General features: G+C 42.7%; 2 protein-coding genes across 15 annotated transcripts in view; one reads left to right on the top strand and one right to left on the bottom strand.

The window, feature by feature from the left end:
* rbfox2 (RNA binding fox-1 homolog 2) overlaps window positions 1–17811 on the bottom strand; it is a 45652-nt gene that overhangs the window by 21654 nt on the left and 6187 nt on the right. For 10 of the 14 annotated variants that reach the window (XR_015492636.1, XR_015492635.1, XR_015492639.1 and 7 more), the window contains 2 exon segments: window positions 1370–1564; window positions 205–366 (listed from right to left, as the gene is read on the bottom strand). Coding sequence is in view for 4 of the 14 variants with exons in the window: in NM_214746.3 (NP_999911.2) it covers window positions 205–366; window positions 1370–1564 (357 nt within the window). In the remaining 10 variants the exon portion in view is untranslated. 14 annotated transcript variants of the gene reach the window in all.
* The window catches only part of tmprss6 (transmembrane serine protease 6), an 80102-nt gene continuing 70913 nt past the window's right edge, over window positions 8623–17811 (top strand). Inside the window, exon 1 of the mRNA XM_087256307.1 lies at window positions 8623–8860. The gene's annotated coding sequence lies outside the window, so the exon portion shown is untranslated. The remainder of the gene's footprint in view (window positions 8861–17811) is intronic.

A 17811-nucleotide genomic window follows, 5' to 3' on the forward strand; every position in this document is an offset into this window, starting at 1 on the left:
CTAATGTTTGCTCCATTCCACTGTAAGTGCCCTACAAAGGGCACATCACAGGATAATCTGCCATGACTCAATGCGTGTTCAATTCTAAGACTAACATGCGCAAGACGTGATGATTACAGTCAAATAATTCACACTACTGTAACAAATAATCACGCGTGCAGATGTTTTACTGAGGTATTCTTGTTTTTATAATGCTTTATATACCCCGAACATCTGCCGCAGGTCGGGGTCTCTGAAGCGGAAGGGGATGTTGGAGACGTGGAGGCGTTTGGGGGTCCCTTTGGCTTCTGAAGAGTCTTCACGGATCGCTACAGCATTCGACACCAACACGAGCTGATTATCAGGCTGAGGAGAGGCATCCGACAGCTGAAACACACACACACACACACACACACACACACACACACACACACACACACACACACACACACACACACACATTAACAAAACTCAGGAACATTGTGAATATTTGATGTGGTCACTACAGCAGCAGATTAATTGGTCTAAATTGGTTTATTGAACTTTAGTGTGTGTGTGTGTGTGTGTGTGTGTGTGTGTGTGTGTATAAGCAGAAACTAGACTGTCAGCTAGTGGACAGAATTATTTCTCATTCTTCATGCAATACTGCTGCACAACATTATCATTAATATCATTGTTTTATGTGTGTGTGTGTGTGTGTGTGTGTGTGTGTGTGTGTGTGTGTGTGTGTGTGTGTGTATGCATTGGTTGGACACTGAAACTGAAACCCTGGTCAGTGTAGTGTTGTCGGTGTGATGCTGGTGTCTGATCTTCAGTCCAGCAGTAGAGCCGTGTGAAGCCTCATCAGCAGTCTTTCCACTATAAAGGCAGAGTTACGCGGTGGAGAGGACACAAAGTGGCCCACCCAGACTCCTGATGCAATACTAGCACTAAATGGGCGCTGGCTCACTGCCGAGGACTACCCAACCATTCTGGAGGACCATGTGTGACCCAGTGGGTCAATCACTGTGTCCTGAAGGTGATGGTGTGTGTCAGGATGATGATGCAATGATACACACAGCAGGACTGGAGACAGAGCGGTCTGATGAACATGACAGTAAAGCTGAACATCTCCCATGGCCTGCAGAGCACCCAGAACCAAAGATTATTGAGCACTGGGCTGTTTTGGAGGAGCGAGTCAGGAAATGATGACAGTGGTTTTGTGGTCCAAGTGACATATAATCGTTTACCAACAGGAAGTTACTGTGTGTGTGTGTGTGTGTGTGTGTGTGTTGTTGCAGCTGGCCACTGGTGTGAGATCTCCATCTGTTGCTGGAGTGTTAGATCTTACATGTGTGCTGGGGCTGGAGAAGGTTGTGTGTGTGTGTGTGTATGTGTGTATGTGTGTTACCTGTGTGCTGGGGTTGGAGGCTCCGCTGCTGGTCCCCGCCACCGCCTCCGTCTGCCCGCTGCTGCTGTAAACGCTGCTGCCGCCGCCGCCGCTGCTGAACTCCAGCGAGAGCCCATTCTGTGGAGGAGGAGGAGGAGGAGGGGGGAAGAACGGGACCACTGCGCCCTCCTCACCACACATGCTGTCCTGTGAGCCCTGCACACACACACACACACACACGGGTTAATCGATCTACCCAGAGAGTGAGAAGAGTAACTCAGCTGGGTTAACAGAGCAGAAATGAGGCGGACTGAAGATGTGGAGCAGAATGACGGCTGTAAAAGCGGAGACGCTGCACTTCTGTCTGTCTGACGAGCCGCAGCAGCACATTCAATATTCACGAGGACCTCATGCATCATTTAGCATATGCGCCTACTACACACATGCTGTGAAGCTAACGCAACACACACACACACACACACACGCTCGATCATCCTCCCACTGTCTCTCCAGGTTGTGATGTTGATCATGGTGTTCTGATCAATGGTCTGGTGTTTTGACTCACTATAATTGCGGTTTCAGGACTGCAGCGGTGATTCTGTGCCACTCAAAACGGTTTGGAAAGAAAAGCCTTGGATCTGTTTGAGCCCGAGGACGGCCGCGTGAGCATCCTCCATCATCAGTGAAACCCTGAGAGAGACTCGCACGTCTGCTCTATTCCTACATCTGTGCCTCAACCGAGCATCAGAGACTGATTTAGTGTTGTGTATGTCTAGAGGAAACGGGAGACTGATGCATTACATTAATATGAACTGAGCGTGTGCTAAAACATTCATTTTCCTGCAGCTTCCCTTATTTATCAGAGGTTGCAACAGTGGAATGAACCGCCAACTAGTCCAGCATATGTTTTACACAGCAGATGCTCTTCCAGCTGCAACCCAATACTGGGAAACACCCATACACTCACACACTAGTGCCAGTTTAGTTGATCAGTTCCCCTATAGCGCATGTGTTTGGACTGTGGGGGAAACCGGAGCACCCGGAGGAAACCCACGCCAACACGGGGAGAACATGCAAACTCCACACAGAAACACCAACTGACCCAGCCGAGACTCAAACCAGAGACCTTCTTGCTGTGAGGCCACAGTGCTGACCACCGAGCCCCCGTGACGGCCCTCCCTCACAGTTTCAGTAGGGGATGTGTTTAGTCTCCGCCATGATGACAGAACTGAACGTCTGACTAGTGTTAGGCAAGACTCAGCTCAACTCAACAGCTTATAGACCATAAAATCACCAAGTTAAAGTGACCAAAACCCAAACTGAAAGAGCTTTAAGACTTTACGCATAAGAAAACCGACAGGAAATACTGTAAACATGCATATATAGAGTATAACAGATCCTGATGATGATCTGAGACACACGTCAGACTGAATCTCTGTGTGTGTGTGTGTGTGTGTGTGTGTGTGTGTGTGTGTGAGAGAGGGAAAACACTGATCTGTCAAGTGTGCATTCCTCCTGCAGCATCACTTCCCTACATGGCAGCAGATGAGAGCGAGCAGGAGAGAGAGAGAGAGAGAGAGAGAGAGAGAGCGAGCAGGAGAGAGAGAGAGAGAGAGAGAGAGAGAGAGAGAGAGAGAGAGAGAGACAGAGAGAGAGAGAGAGAGAGAGAGAGCGAGTGATGAGCAGTGAGAGACGGATGCTGGTATTTATAGCTCAGTTCTCCTCATCAGCTATAAGGAACATTAATAATCCAGATTTCAGAAGTGAGGATTAAAGCTCTTCAGTCCTGCACCGCTGCATGTAATGCTCCACAGTTCTCTAGAGGTGTAGAGAGCGTCTGCGCTTCTGCTTAATGTAAATACATCAGGAATCAGTGTGCAGAACACACTCACATGATGATGGAGACTGAGCTGCTGCTGCTGCAGTTTACTGTACACATCCCCCAGTGTCTGCAGAACACACTGATGAGGGAACACACACACACACACACACACACACACACACACACACACACACACACACACACACACACGTCACTGAAGCTCAGACTCTAGCAGAGAATAATAGTGTTAGTGACACACACACACACACACAAACACACACACACACACACACACACACACACACTTCTAAAATAATTGCCTTCAGTTATTCTCGAGGCCTTTATTAATCCATCAGTCAGACACTGAAGACAGTTTCATGAGAGTAGTGTGTGTGTGTTCAGTGTATGTGTGAGTTTGAGTGAGAGTGTGTGCATGCAAATGTGTGGATGTATGCGCATACGCAAGTGGTTTTGAGTTTGTTTTGGCGTGTGTGTGCATGCATATATATATATGCGTGTGTGTGTGTATGTGTGTGTGTGTGTGTGTGTGTGTGTGTGTGTGTGTGTGTGTGTGTGTGTGTGCATGAGTTTATGCATGCAAGTAAATACAGTTGAAGTCAGAATTATTAGTCCACCTTTGAATTTATTTCCCAGATGATGTTTCTCAGATTCAGGAATTGTTCACAGTGTTTCCTCTAATCTCTGTTCTTCTGGAGAAAGTCTGATGTGTTTTATTTGGGCTAGAATAAAAGCAGTGTTTAATAGTGTTAAAGTCATGTTAAGCTCAATATTATTCGCCCCTTCAGCAATATTAGTGTTGGATTGTCTCCAGAACAAACCACTGTTATACAATGACTTGCCTAATTACCCTAACTTTACCCTAATTACCCTAGTGAAGCCTTTACATGTCACTGTAAGCTGAACACTAGTGTCTTGAAGAATATCTAGTCTAATATGATGTGCTGTCATCATGGAGAAGAGGAAACACATCTCAGTGATTGGGGATCAGTTGGAGAAATCTGCTCTATATTTAACAGAAATTGGGGAATAAATAAACAGGGGGGCGAATAACTCTGACTTCAAATGTGTGTGTGTGTGTGTGTGCACATGTGCATGTGTGTGTTTGCGTGCATATGTGTGTGTGCAGTGTGTGTGTGTGTGTGTGTGTGTTCAGCCGAGCGAGTGCTTCTACACACTGGCAGCTTTAGTTACGGGTCAGCTGGCATCTGTCTGCCCTGCTGCTGCTGTGCCACGAGTCGCTCCATCTACTGTACAATCTCACACACACACACACACACACAGCTAATACATCACAATACTGCACATGCAGTGATCTGTGTGTGTTAAAAACAGAAGAGCTCGATATGAACACTGGACCAGATCTACACTAAACACACTGCAGTCTTAAAGAGACAGTTCAGTCAACATGATCATTCTGTCACCATTTAATCCTCTTTATTCTGTTCACTGAAGAGGATATTCTGAAGAATGCTGGAAACCGCTGATCATGGACTCCCATGATATTATGCTGCAATGGAAGTCAATGGTTACCGGTTTTCAGCTTTCTTCAGAATATCTTCAATGTTCAGCAGAAGGAAACACACACACACACACACACACACACACACACACACACACACACACACACACACACACACACACACACTTTTCTTTTGGATGTGATTAATCTTAATTAACCCAGCAAAATATTAAACAAAGAAAAACAGTAGTAGATAAATAAAGTGCTAAAATGCCCAATAATAAAGTGGAATATATAAAATAAGCAGAGAATAAAGAGTGTGTGAGTGAATATAAGATTAGTGCTGCAGTGGTAGAAATCAGCAGACGGCCGCTGTGTGAACACGCTCGTCTCACAGCACTTTTAATATCAGTGTTTGCCTGAGCTGAATCCCTGCGGCACTGTTCTCAGATCAGAGAAACTGAAGCACATGCAGATCCTGAGACTGAAACACTGCGGTCTGCGCACACACATACACACGGCCCCGCCTACTGCTGCACTCTGATTGGCCTGCTAAAACCTGACCTCGGTCTCTCTTCAAGAGGCGGGGCTGTGCTTCCTCCCACAGCCAATCAGAGCCCAGCAGCACCCAGCAAGAGTTCAAAGGTTTTTGGGTATAAATAAAAGTCTGTAAACTCTTGTGTTTGAAACACACACACACACACACACACACACACGAGCCAGTGTGAATGTTTGCCTCTCACATACACACTCCACCCTCAACACATGTGTGAACAGTGGGAACTAGTTGATCTAGTTATGAAGCTCTGCTCAAACACAGATTTAGAGGAGAGAGAGAGTGTGTGTGTGTGTGTGTTTCCAACAACAGCGTCTGAACTTTCACTTCCAGAAAACACCACAAGAAAAACAAACATGTGTGTTCCAGATGCTGCTGCACTGGCCGGATGCAGAGCTGCGTCTCCTCTACAGCGCTGTTTACACGAGAGACGAGGACGAGATTAATGCACAGAACTGTCATATAGCATAAACCATCAGTCAATACAGCAGCGTCTCCATCCACTGACAGACTGACGAGAATAAAACCCTCACTTCCAGCTAAACATGCACAGATAACGGACGCAAAGACCCTCACACACACACACACACACACACACACACACACACACACACACACACACACACACACACACACACACACACACACACACACACACACACACACACACACACACGTCAGATGATTGGATTATCTTCAGGTTTCCATTATTCATGTTTTCTCCAAAATAAATGAAGATTATTAAAGATGAGCTAAAGCAAACATCATAAAGAGGAAGCGCACAACACAGCATACTCAGACGCTGCAGGAATCCTTACAGACAAACAGCACATGCGCATCTTCATTTACACACATGCAGGTGTTAGAGGAGTGTGAATCAGTGTTTGAGGCAGAATGTAGAGCTTTATTAGTGTGTGTGTGTGTGTGTGTGTAATAAAGACAGCTGTTCTCACTTTCTGCAGCGAGTGTGTGTGTGTGAGATCATGAGGAGACAGGTAACGCGGCTCTCCCAGCCCTCAGGACAAACACTGGGTGGAGATCAGCATACTTTAACACACACACACACACACACACTCTGCAGTGACTGCACTAATGCTGCATGTTTTGAACGCTCGGCTAGAAGATCATCCACACTGCAGATCCACTGAGCAACATGACAACACATCAAGAATAAATGTGCCACACACACAGACAAACACAGACACACACACAGACACACACACACACAGACACACACCAACACACACACACACACACAGCGACATCAATGCTGACACCATATATTGAGCTGCCCTGAAACACATCAGGAGGACAAGCAGACATCCAGATCCACACACCGACACACACACACACACACACACACACACACACACACACACACACACTGGTCTGCCAACATTCTCCGCAAGCGTCACCTTTAAAAATCAATCTCCATTCACTCAGCTCTCCTCCTCCTCCTCCTCCTCCTCCTCCTGCAGCCTATTCCTGCTCTTAAAGGAAAACAGGGAGATAACAGCTGCTGGAGCTCTCCAGAAACAGGAGAGGGGGAGGGGACACACACACACACACACACACACACACACACACACACACAGCTAAATGGTCATTAATGTCGTGTAAATGCTGATTGTGAAACACACACACCTGATTATGGAGGAGTTTCTTCATCTCTGCTGCTGTCGTTTATTATCAGACACTGAACTGAATTCAGACACAGAGAGAGAGAGAGAGAGAGTGTGTGTGTGTGTGTGAAGTAATAAAAGTCAGCTTGATGAAGAACGAGAGAGAAGAAGACAAACACTGAAGAACAACTGGTCACAACACCTGGAGCCTTCAGTCAAGCAGACTGACAGCTGGAGAAGCATACACACACACACACACACACACACACACACACACACACACACACTGGTGTCGCCACAGCTGCAAATCCTCTCATTTCAAATAAAAACAGCTCCATTTTCACACACACACACACACACACACACACACACACACACACACACACACACACACACACACACAAGTGCGTTCCACACGTGCTGGTGTCTCCAGGCAGGAAGCGTAGCAGTGTGTGTGTGTGTGTGTGTGTGTGTGTGTCAGAAACTCACCATCCGCACAGGAGTGTAAAAGACTCCCATCATCCTCCTGAAGACGCAGCAGTGTTTAAGTGCAGATGATCCACACACACACACACACACCCAGTCATACACTCTCTCTCACCCACTGTCAGTCAGACTCCACCTCCTCCTCTCCATCCATCAGCTCAACTGTCTCTCCTCCCATATTACTGTGTGTGTGTGTGTGTGTGTGTGTGTGTGTGTGTGTGTGTTTCTCTCACTCATTTAGTACAGTACTGCCAAAGCATTTCAGAAAAAAAGTCATATATTAACATCAAATTAATAAAATATACAGTAAATCAGAACAAATGACTGAAAAATATTTATATATATAAATATAATATATAAAAAATATATAAATATTTATAGATATTTATATACACACACACACACTATTATTATTATTATTATATGCATCAAATAGTTATAATAATTACAAAAACATTTTCATTTAAAGTTTGTGAATGTAAATGAGGCGACTGCATTAATTCACTTAATAAAGCTCTGTTGTGCAGCCAGATCAGATGTGGATGTGGTACAGTTATTAACAGTCGTGCACATTACACAATGCAGGATTCCTCTCCTACACTGCAGGGGGATTCTCCTCTCGCTCTGGTGTATTTGGGGCAGAACAGTGAAAATCTCTCAACAGAAGTGTATAAGAGTCGGGTATAGAACAATGTTCATCATGCACATGTTTGGAACAGTTCATTCTTCTTTAATTTAAGCACATTCTCGTTTTCTAAACTGATTTTTTGTTTTGTGCTTAAATGCAAAGACAAAACCGACTGAAAAACACACAGAATACACATGTGCATCAGTGTGGAGTTAGTGAAGCCTTTAGTTTACCAGTTTAACAAGTTCAAACACGTCAAACAGCCCACAGAACTCTATCCTCAGCAGAACACACACATCCTGCACACAACACTACTCTACACCACCAGAAGATGGAGATTCAGTCCTTAAAGGTGCTCAGAAATGAGCTTTTTCATTCAACTGAAACATGATGAGGGCGGGGTATAGAGAAGCCCCTCCCCTTCAGAAAAAAACAGCCAATAGTGTTTAGTTTACTCCAGCTCTGCCAGAGAGTGGATGAGCTCAAGCGCATCAAATGAAAAGTATCATAAAGAGGCGGGGCATGTCAGATACTAGAGAGCATTTGATTGGTCAAGATTTGATGAGAAACTGACGTACGAGACAACAAAAAAAAAAATGGACGATTTCAGGTGGAAGTGACGAACTGCACACTTAACATGTTTATATTAGTTTACACACACTCACCGGCCACTTTATTAGGTACACCTGTCCAACTGCTCGCTAACGCAAACATGCAGCAGAAGAGCACACCGGGTGCCGCTCCTGTCAGCTAAGAACAGGAAACTGAGGCTACAATTCACACAGACTCACCAAAACTGGACAATAGAAGATTGGAGAAACGTTGCTGCTCTGATGAGTCTCCATTTCTGCTGACACATTCGGATGCTCGGCTCAGAGTTTGGCCTCAACAACATGAAAGCATGGATCATCCTGCCTTGTATCAGCGGTTCAGGCTGGTGGTGGTGGTGTAATGGTGTGGGGGAGATTTTCTTTGGGTCCATTAGTACCAATTGAGCATCAACGCCACAGCCTACCTGAGTATTGCTGCTGACCATGTCCATCCCTTTATGAGCACAGTGTCTCCATCTTCTGATGGCTACTTCCAGCAGGATAACGCAGCATGTCATAAAGCTCAATCATCTCAGACTGCTGAACATGACGATGAGTTCACTGTACTCACATGGCCTCCACAGCCACCAGAGCTCAATCCAATAGAGCAGCTTTGGGATGTGGTGGAACGGGAGATTGGCATCATGGATGTGCAGCCGACAAATCTGCAGCAACTGTGTGATGCTATCATGACAATATGGAGCAAAATCTCTGAGGAATATTTCCAGCAGCTTGATGAATCTATGAAGGATTAATCAGTTCTGAAGGCAAAAGGGGTCCAACTTGGTACTAGTTCAGTGTACCTAATAAAGTGGCCAGGGAATTGTCACCGTTTAGTAGACACTAGCTTGCAGATATCCTTCACGCTTGTGAATGTTCATCATTTTGTGAGCAGACAGTGTTTGAGTGCATAATGCTGCTGAGCTGCCCGTAACGTGACGTCTGAGGCCTAAAGCTGCTGTTTGTCCATTATTAATGAGACTACAGACGGTAAAGTGTGCAGAAGAGCAGCTCTGAAAACACAGCAGATGTAAAGCGGACGCCGATAACGGGATAAAGAGACGGATAGAGGGATTACAGAGAGAAAAAGAAGATAAAGAGAGATTAACTACACCAACACACACACACACACACACACACACACACACACACACACACACACACACACACAGACACACACACAGCTGCTGTAATCTAGAATGCTAATCTAAAACACTGAAACTGTAGCCTGGGTTTAACGCTTTTGATTCCTTTTAAACCACTTAGTGATTTTATCTGAGCAACTGAGATAATCAATAAATAATAATAATAATAATAATAATAATAAAGCAAGTTTTTTTTGTGAAGCACATTACACACACAAAAGATAATTCATTGTGCTTTACTAAACAAACATTCATTTATTTTGTTTTCGGCTTACTCCCTTTATTAATCTGGGGTTGCCACAGTGGAATGAACCACCAACTATTCCAGCATATGTTCTACGCAGCGGATGCCCTTCCTGCTGCAACCCAGTACTGGGAAACACCCATACACTCATACGCACACACTCACACACACACACACACACACACACACGCACACGCACACGCACACGCACACGCACACGCACACGCACACACACACACACACACCAGTTTAGTTGATCAGTTCCCCTATAGTGCATGTGTTTGGACTGTGGGGGAAACCGCCAACACAGGGAGAACATGCAAACTCCACACAGAAACACCAACTGACCCAGCTTGAACCAGAGACCTTCTTGCTGTGAGGCCACAGTGCGACACCACTGCGCCACTGTGACACCCAAAGTGATTTTTAAGTGTTTAATTGTTTTTTTTTTCTAATTTCTTCAGCATCTCTGACCATCAATAAATAATATTACAATAATATTAATAATAACGATAATAATTATTTATATTTGACAGTTTTCTCACTTTATTTTGAACTTCAGGGCACATGTTTGATTAAGAATGTAGTGCATATTATTTTAAATAATGAAATATAAAACGCTTTTCAAGAAGTAATGATTACAGGCCAGACATGAAACACGGCTCAATAAAACGCAAACATTAGACAAACATCCAAATGATTCACTAATGATTTCACCCATATGATAAACAGAGGAGAATCTGAAATAAAACATTTAATAAGTGCTTAATAAAGCAAAAGAAACGTTCACAGTATTTCCTCTCATCTTTTTTCTTCTGGGAGTCTGATTTGTTAGTTTTGCTGGAATAAAAGCAGTTCTAGTCTATTCTCAACATTAATTAACTCAACATTTACTCTGTTTACTCTCCATCAAGTGTTTCCAAACCCTTATGAGTCTGTTTCATCTGCTAAACACAAAAGAAGATACTTTGAAGAATGTTGGAAGCCGGTAACCATTGGCTTTCACAGTCGGAAAAACAAAAGTAAGTTTATGGTTACAGGTTTTAAACATTCTTCAAAATATCTTCCTTTGTGTTCAGCAGATGAAACAGACTCATAAGGGTTTGGAACAAGCAGAAGAGGAGTAAAATTGAACACTGTTCACCTAAAACAAATATTAGAGTAATATAATATATTAGTAATATAATATTATAGTATAATATGCACTGCATAGAAAATCGCTCGATCATCCCGGTCGATCTAAATTAGTGCAATCTTTCCACACAGAGCTGTTCAAATCATCTGGTCAGGTTATATTCACATCACAATAAAACAAAATACTGCCATGTCAGATTTGTCCAATATCATGCAGCCTAGATTTAAGTTCAATCCACTTACACTTGTTACATGAACTTAATCAGTTTGTGTTGGGAAAATGAGCTGATGTGGAATAAACAGAACTTCACTTTAAAACATGATTTGTTATGAATGAGCTGTCTACAGATTCATTTGCCTAACTCGCTTCATTAACCTACTCATTACAAAAGGCTAAATAATTACTCTAATAGAGATATAGAGCGAGTGATGTGGTATAGCTGTATATACACAGCATGATGACGCTGCACAGCTTCTCCATCAGTTCAGGAGTCAATCTGACAATAATGAAGCCTTCAGTCAAAGCTGAGGGCAAACACTCCTCATAATCACACCATTACTGGACGCAGAGAGGAGATTTCAAGAGTTGAAGAGCTCTGAGATGACCAGCAGAGCTCACACACACACACACACACACACACACACACACACACACACACACACTGACCCACAGTCTTTAACCTTCACCATTACAGCATCATCATCACTTCCACACACTGCACTACAGCACATACACGCACACACACACACACACACACACACTGCAGGAATTCACTCTCCACTACAGCTCTGCAATATGACCAGATCATGTGGACTAATATATAAGAAATGTCTGTCATTTCAGATTATGCTCCACGGTTTTATTCATAATGTCACAAAATACACTGTTTATGGTTATGCTTGCATTTTGATTGTGTATAGGAGTGCAATATTACACACACCCTGGAAAAGCTGAAATCTTACATTTACATTAGGTGATTTGTTTTTAATTTTAAATGTTGAGCCTATCATCATCATCATCATCATCATCATCATCATCATCATCATCATCCTCATGTTTTGGAAAAGATTTTTAAATATTTATACATTTTTTTAAATCAAATGTTTGCCTAAAAGTTTCAAATAAAATAAGAAATATGATCACACACACACACACACACACACACACATATATATATATATATATATATATATATAGACTCTAAAATATATACATTTTAAAAGACTTTCATGCAAATATTTATAAACTTCATCATGATCATATATAGAGCAAAATTTTAACCCTCATGTAAAACTTTTATTTCAGCACATTTCTAATCATAACAGTGTTCATAACTCATCTCTAATAACTGATTTATTTTCTCTTTGTCATGATGACAGTAAATAATATTAGACTAGATATTCTTCAAGACACTAGTGTTCAGCTTACAGTGACATGTAAAGGCTTCACTAGGGTAATTAGGGTAAAGTTAGGGTAATTAGGCAAGTCATTGTATAACAGTGGTTTGTTCTGGAGACGATCGTAATACTGAGCTTTGCCTCTTTAATGCACCAAGCTCCAAAGCAATAATATAAATCTAAATACAGCACATTAGAGAAAACAATGAATAAAACTAAATGAATTCTTCTGTGTTTGTCTGTACATCAGTATCAGGAATCCTCATAATCACATCAGACTCTGTCATATCTAGTTCAGCCCTGATTTTAATATGTTCTTCAGCACGTTTCAAACTTCACTAAATGTGTATTTTCTTCCATGGTCATCATGTGTGTTTAGCCGTAGATAATCTCAGTGAGTGTCCCTCAGTGTTGGCTCTGCGGCGTGCATTATGGGATGTCCTGCATGTGATCAGTGCAGCGCCTCTAATTGGGCTCAGTGTGTTTAATTGGTCTGCAGATGAGTTTAATCAGATTAGTGTCGCTCACTAGCGCCTCGCACACACACACTATTGTTCACACATTAAAACAAGAGCATCAGCAGGACAAACACACTCGCACACACACACACACACACACACACACACTAAAACAAGCATTTCCAACAGAACTGAAGCAGGAACATTTCTTTATTTAGTATATACGCGCACATTTATTAATACTTGCTCAAACATAGATGCTTGTTCAAACTAATATAAGCTGAAACAACACCACTCGGGAGTTTTTGAGGACAACCTCATTGTTTTATTGTTCAATCCACTTTGATTTGGAGTAATGAGGTGACTTCATTCATTCATATTGTCCCAACACTAATTAAGTTCATGTAACAAGTGTAAGTGGATTGAACTTAAATCTAGGCTGCATGATATTGGACAAATCTGACATGGCAGTATTTTGTTCTGCTGTGATGTGGATATAACCTGACCAGATGATTTGAACAGCTCTGTGTGGAAAGATTGCATTATTTTAGATTGACCGGGATGATCGAGTGTTTTCTATGCAGTGAATTTGCATAAACTAGATCAATACAACAGAGCAAAAATAAAAGTGAAATAAACAGCGCTTTATACATCAGGTACAGAAATTAAACAATCAAACAGAAAACAACAGGACATCATTGAATAAAACACTTGCAGAAACAATATCTTTACCGTTTACTCTTAATAAATAATATCAGACTCCATGCTCAGACAGTATATTGTTCAGACATACATAAAACTATTAAGATGTCCCACAGAAATCTGAAGAAATGTGTTGCTTCAGCTCTTTTTGAAGGAGTACTTTGAAAAAGCAGTAAAAACAACATTATAAGCTGCAAATTGTCATTTTAAATCATCATTTAGAAATAACAAAGACAAAACTGGCAATAATCTATAAAGAACTGAAGATCAGAGTCAAGAACTGAATGTTTATTCAAAGCCAAAGCAATATTATATCTCTCTGCTCATACGGCCACTGATACCTGAATTACTACTCCTGATTACAGTCATGAGCAATCTAGTGCTGATGCTGATTTCTCCTGTAGTCGATCAGCCTGTATCGTGACTATTGAGGATGTGTGAACTGTGATATTGATGCTGAAGCTGTGTTTATTGCACAGCTCATTCAGAAGCGCAGACTGAGCTCAGATCAGTGGTGTGTGTGACGTGTTGTGTGAGTGTCCTGATGCGCTCGCCATCTCTGCACTAAATATTAACCGCAGCGGCGTATCTCCAGTACAGTAATCATTAAACGTTCAACCGGCAGTCCTGCAATAACGCTTCCTTCATGCACACACACACACACACACACACACACACACTGAGATAAGAGAAGATCGAATTAGATCAAATATCTCAGGAATCCAAACCCGGAACAGTTTCTTCAAAGTCCCTTTGGGCTGATACACAGCGCTCAGCGTAAATGACTGCACCTGCTGCTGTAAATGGAGATCTGTAGACATTTCGCTAACATGTTTTAGTGCATTTAAACAAAACAGTTTTCAATAAGTTTAAAATAAATGATGAGTCACTGAACATCTTTATGAATAAGATGATAAAACAAGTCAAAACACTTACTATAAATAAATAAATAAATAAAGACGGTCGACCCCATACAGATCTCTCGTTTCCATTAGTATTTTCTCCAGGATGATTTACAGTGGTATGAGTGCACATACACACGTTACATTAGTCAGTACCACATGCAAAACTGATCAACTCATTCATTCATTTTCTTGTTTGCTTTGTCCCTTTATTAATCCGGGGTCTCCACAGCGGAATGAACCGCCAACTTATCCAGCAAGTTTTTACGCAGCGGATGCCCTTCCAGCCACAACCCATCTCTGGGGAAAACTGATCAACTCATCTAACAAAACCCTGAAGATCACTGCGCAAACATTAATATATCAACAGACAAATGATACATATTGGGGGAAAATATTAAAATAAATAATAAAAATGAATGAAAAATCTACAGAAACAATCTTTTAATACAGCTGGAATTTTGTAGTTTCTTTTGTAATATTTTGATGAGTTTAAATGTATTTTCTTTACATTTCTCAAGACTTTAGATGACTAAAATATCATTTTAATAAATATATTTGTTTATAAATCTTGTTCAAATGCACCAAAACAGATCATCCACATGGACTGAGAAATGTAGAAGATTATTTATAGTCAGAATAACCTGATCCACACTGGACACACACAAACTACCAAACCTCATCTACACATTTTTTAGTTTTCTCTTCATATTTTCTGCTAACATATTACTTTCAGGGCAGCACGGTGTCTCAGTGCTCAGCACTCCCGGCTGGGTATGAGTTTGCATGTTCTCTCCGTGTTGGTGTGGGTTTCCTCCGGGTGCTCCGGTTTCCCCCACAGTCCAAACACATGCGCTATAGGGGAACTGATCAACTACATTGGCTGTAGAGTGTGTGTGTGTGTATGGGTGTTTCCCAGTGATGGGTTGCAGCTGGAAGGGCATCTGCTGTGTAAAACATATGCTGGAATAGTTGTCGGTTCATTCCACCGTGGCGACACATGATGAATAAAGGCACTAAGCTGAAGGAGAATGAATGAGTGTCAGTCCAGTGCTGTTTGCTCTGTGATCTTCAGTGTGTGTTAGAGGAGTTGGTCAGTGTCGTCTATAGTTCTGGCTAATCTACAGTCTCTATATTACAGTAAAGCAGCGTCCTGTAATGTACAAGTGAGATGTGTGCGGCTGAACTCTTTTAGAGGTTTTTCCATCACGGTGCAGCAGAGCTACTGCAGGGAATGAGCAGTGATTTCTGCTGCGCCTCTCTTCATCTCCTCCTGATAAACAGCCTCTTTGAGCTCCCAGCTGGAACTAATGTGCTCCTCGTACAGAACCCTGAGGCACACACACACTGCTGCGACACACACACACACACACACACACACACACAGTTGACAGTGCTGATACGGGGAATAATCCTCACTGCTGCAGTTTGCATGATCTCCATCTCTACACAACTCACTGATCATATTCAGATGAGGGAAATGAAGCCTGAGGATGTGTTTAAGTCATGTGTGATATGATGAACTCACTGTTATCCTTCTGAAAGGCCCTGTGAATCTACAACAGAGGTTATTAGATGATAGTGTGGAGGATGTCCACATTAGGCCTGCACAAGGCGAAACAAACAGCCAATCAGAGTCGGAGAATCTGCATATCAGCTGAACACTCCCTCACAGTGCTTTACAGAGCTCTGACGCAGTGTTTAATCTCCGCTAGAATTAATCAGCTCTGAAGAACAGGTTAATTTTAATATCATCATCATATTAATAGATGGTTTAAAAACACAGCTAATAACAGCAGCATTATTATAGGCTAATGTTGTTAGACATATCACAACAAAGACAAGATTTCTCAGTCTCACGCAGAGCTCACTCATGATCTAAAACAGACCAAATCCACATGTAGACGAGATAAACCCGATATAAACATCTACATCTTGCAGTTTGTCTCTTCCAAATAAACCCATCAATTATTTTCAAATCTTCTGACCAATCAAATGCTCTGTAGTGTCTGACATGCCCCGCCCCTTTCTTCTCATTGGCTCATTTATTTGATGCGCTTGAGCTCAACTACTCTCACTGGCAGAGCTGAGGGAAAACTAAATGCCATTGGCTGTTTTTTATAAAGGGGAGGAGCTACTCTATGCCCCGCCCTCTCTGTGTTTCAGTTCAGATTACATCAAACATCCAATAACAAATGCAGATATCAGAGCAGTTCAGGAGTCTATTAAAGGAGCCGCTCAGCCTACACTGAATACATCATCATTTATCAATAAAGCTGATCAGGGGATAAACTGATCCATCATGATAAAGCGTCGACAGTCAAAACTATTACAGTCCTTCAAATGCTGATGCTAGTGTCAGCTCTGCTCTGGATATAAAGCAGACAGACGTCTGAGGAGGCCGAGATCTGCGCGCGCACACGCACACACACACACGAGCAGCTCAGCTCAGATCTACGCTGAACACACGCCAGAACACACACACACACTAACATCTGGAGCCCGTGTGTGTGTAAAGCAGACGACCAGAGCAGAGAGACAATGAGTCACTCACACACACACACACACACACACACACACACACACACACACACACACACACACACACACACACAGTCATGTGTCTCATTTCCTTAAGGACTGAAGAACAGAGCACAGCCAACACACACACAGCAAAAACAAGACACACACTCACTCACACAGCCAGCATACACTCACACACATACACACTCTCATAACCAGCACACTCTCATAACCCCCCCCACACACACACACACAGTGAAACACACTCACTCACTCACTCTCAGACACACACACACACACACACACACACACACACACACACACACACACACGCCAGCGTGAGAATGGAGAGATCAGACAGAAGAAAGGAGAGAGAAGAGAGAGAGCAGATGGCGGAGGAGAAGAGGAGGAGGAGGAGGAGGAGGAGGAGGAGCTCATCGGAGAACAAGAACAGAGGATTGGCCAATGAGGGAACGCCGCATTTAAACCTCTCGGCTACCTCAGTGTGTGCATGTTTACATAAGTGTGTGTGTGTGTGTAAGGGTGTGTGTGTGTGTAAGTGTGAATCCTCCAGTGAGGTACAGAATAACCAGCACAAGAGAATGAGAAAAGCACATTGCTCAACACACACACACACACACACACACACACACACACACACACACACACACACACACACACACACACACACACACACACACACAAAGATGATGTCAGGACGCCATCTTGTATGTGTTTAGCAGAAACACACACTCATACACATACACACAAAC

The sequence above is a fragment of the Danio rerio genome, chromosome 6 (assembly GCF_052040795.2).
Source record: "Danio rerio strain M-AB ecotype USA chromosome 6, GRCz13ab, whole genome shotgun sequence".
Lineage (NCBI taxonomy): Eukaryota > Metazoa > Chordata > Actinopteri > Cypriniformes > Danionidae > Danio > Danio rerio.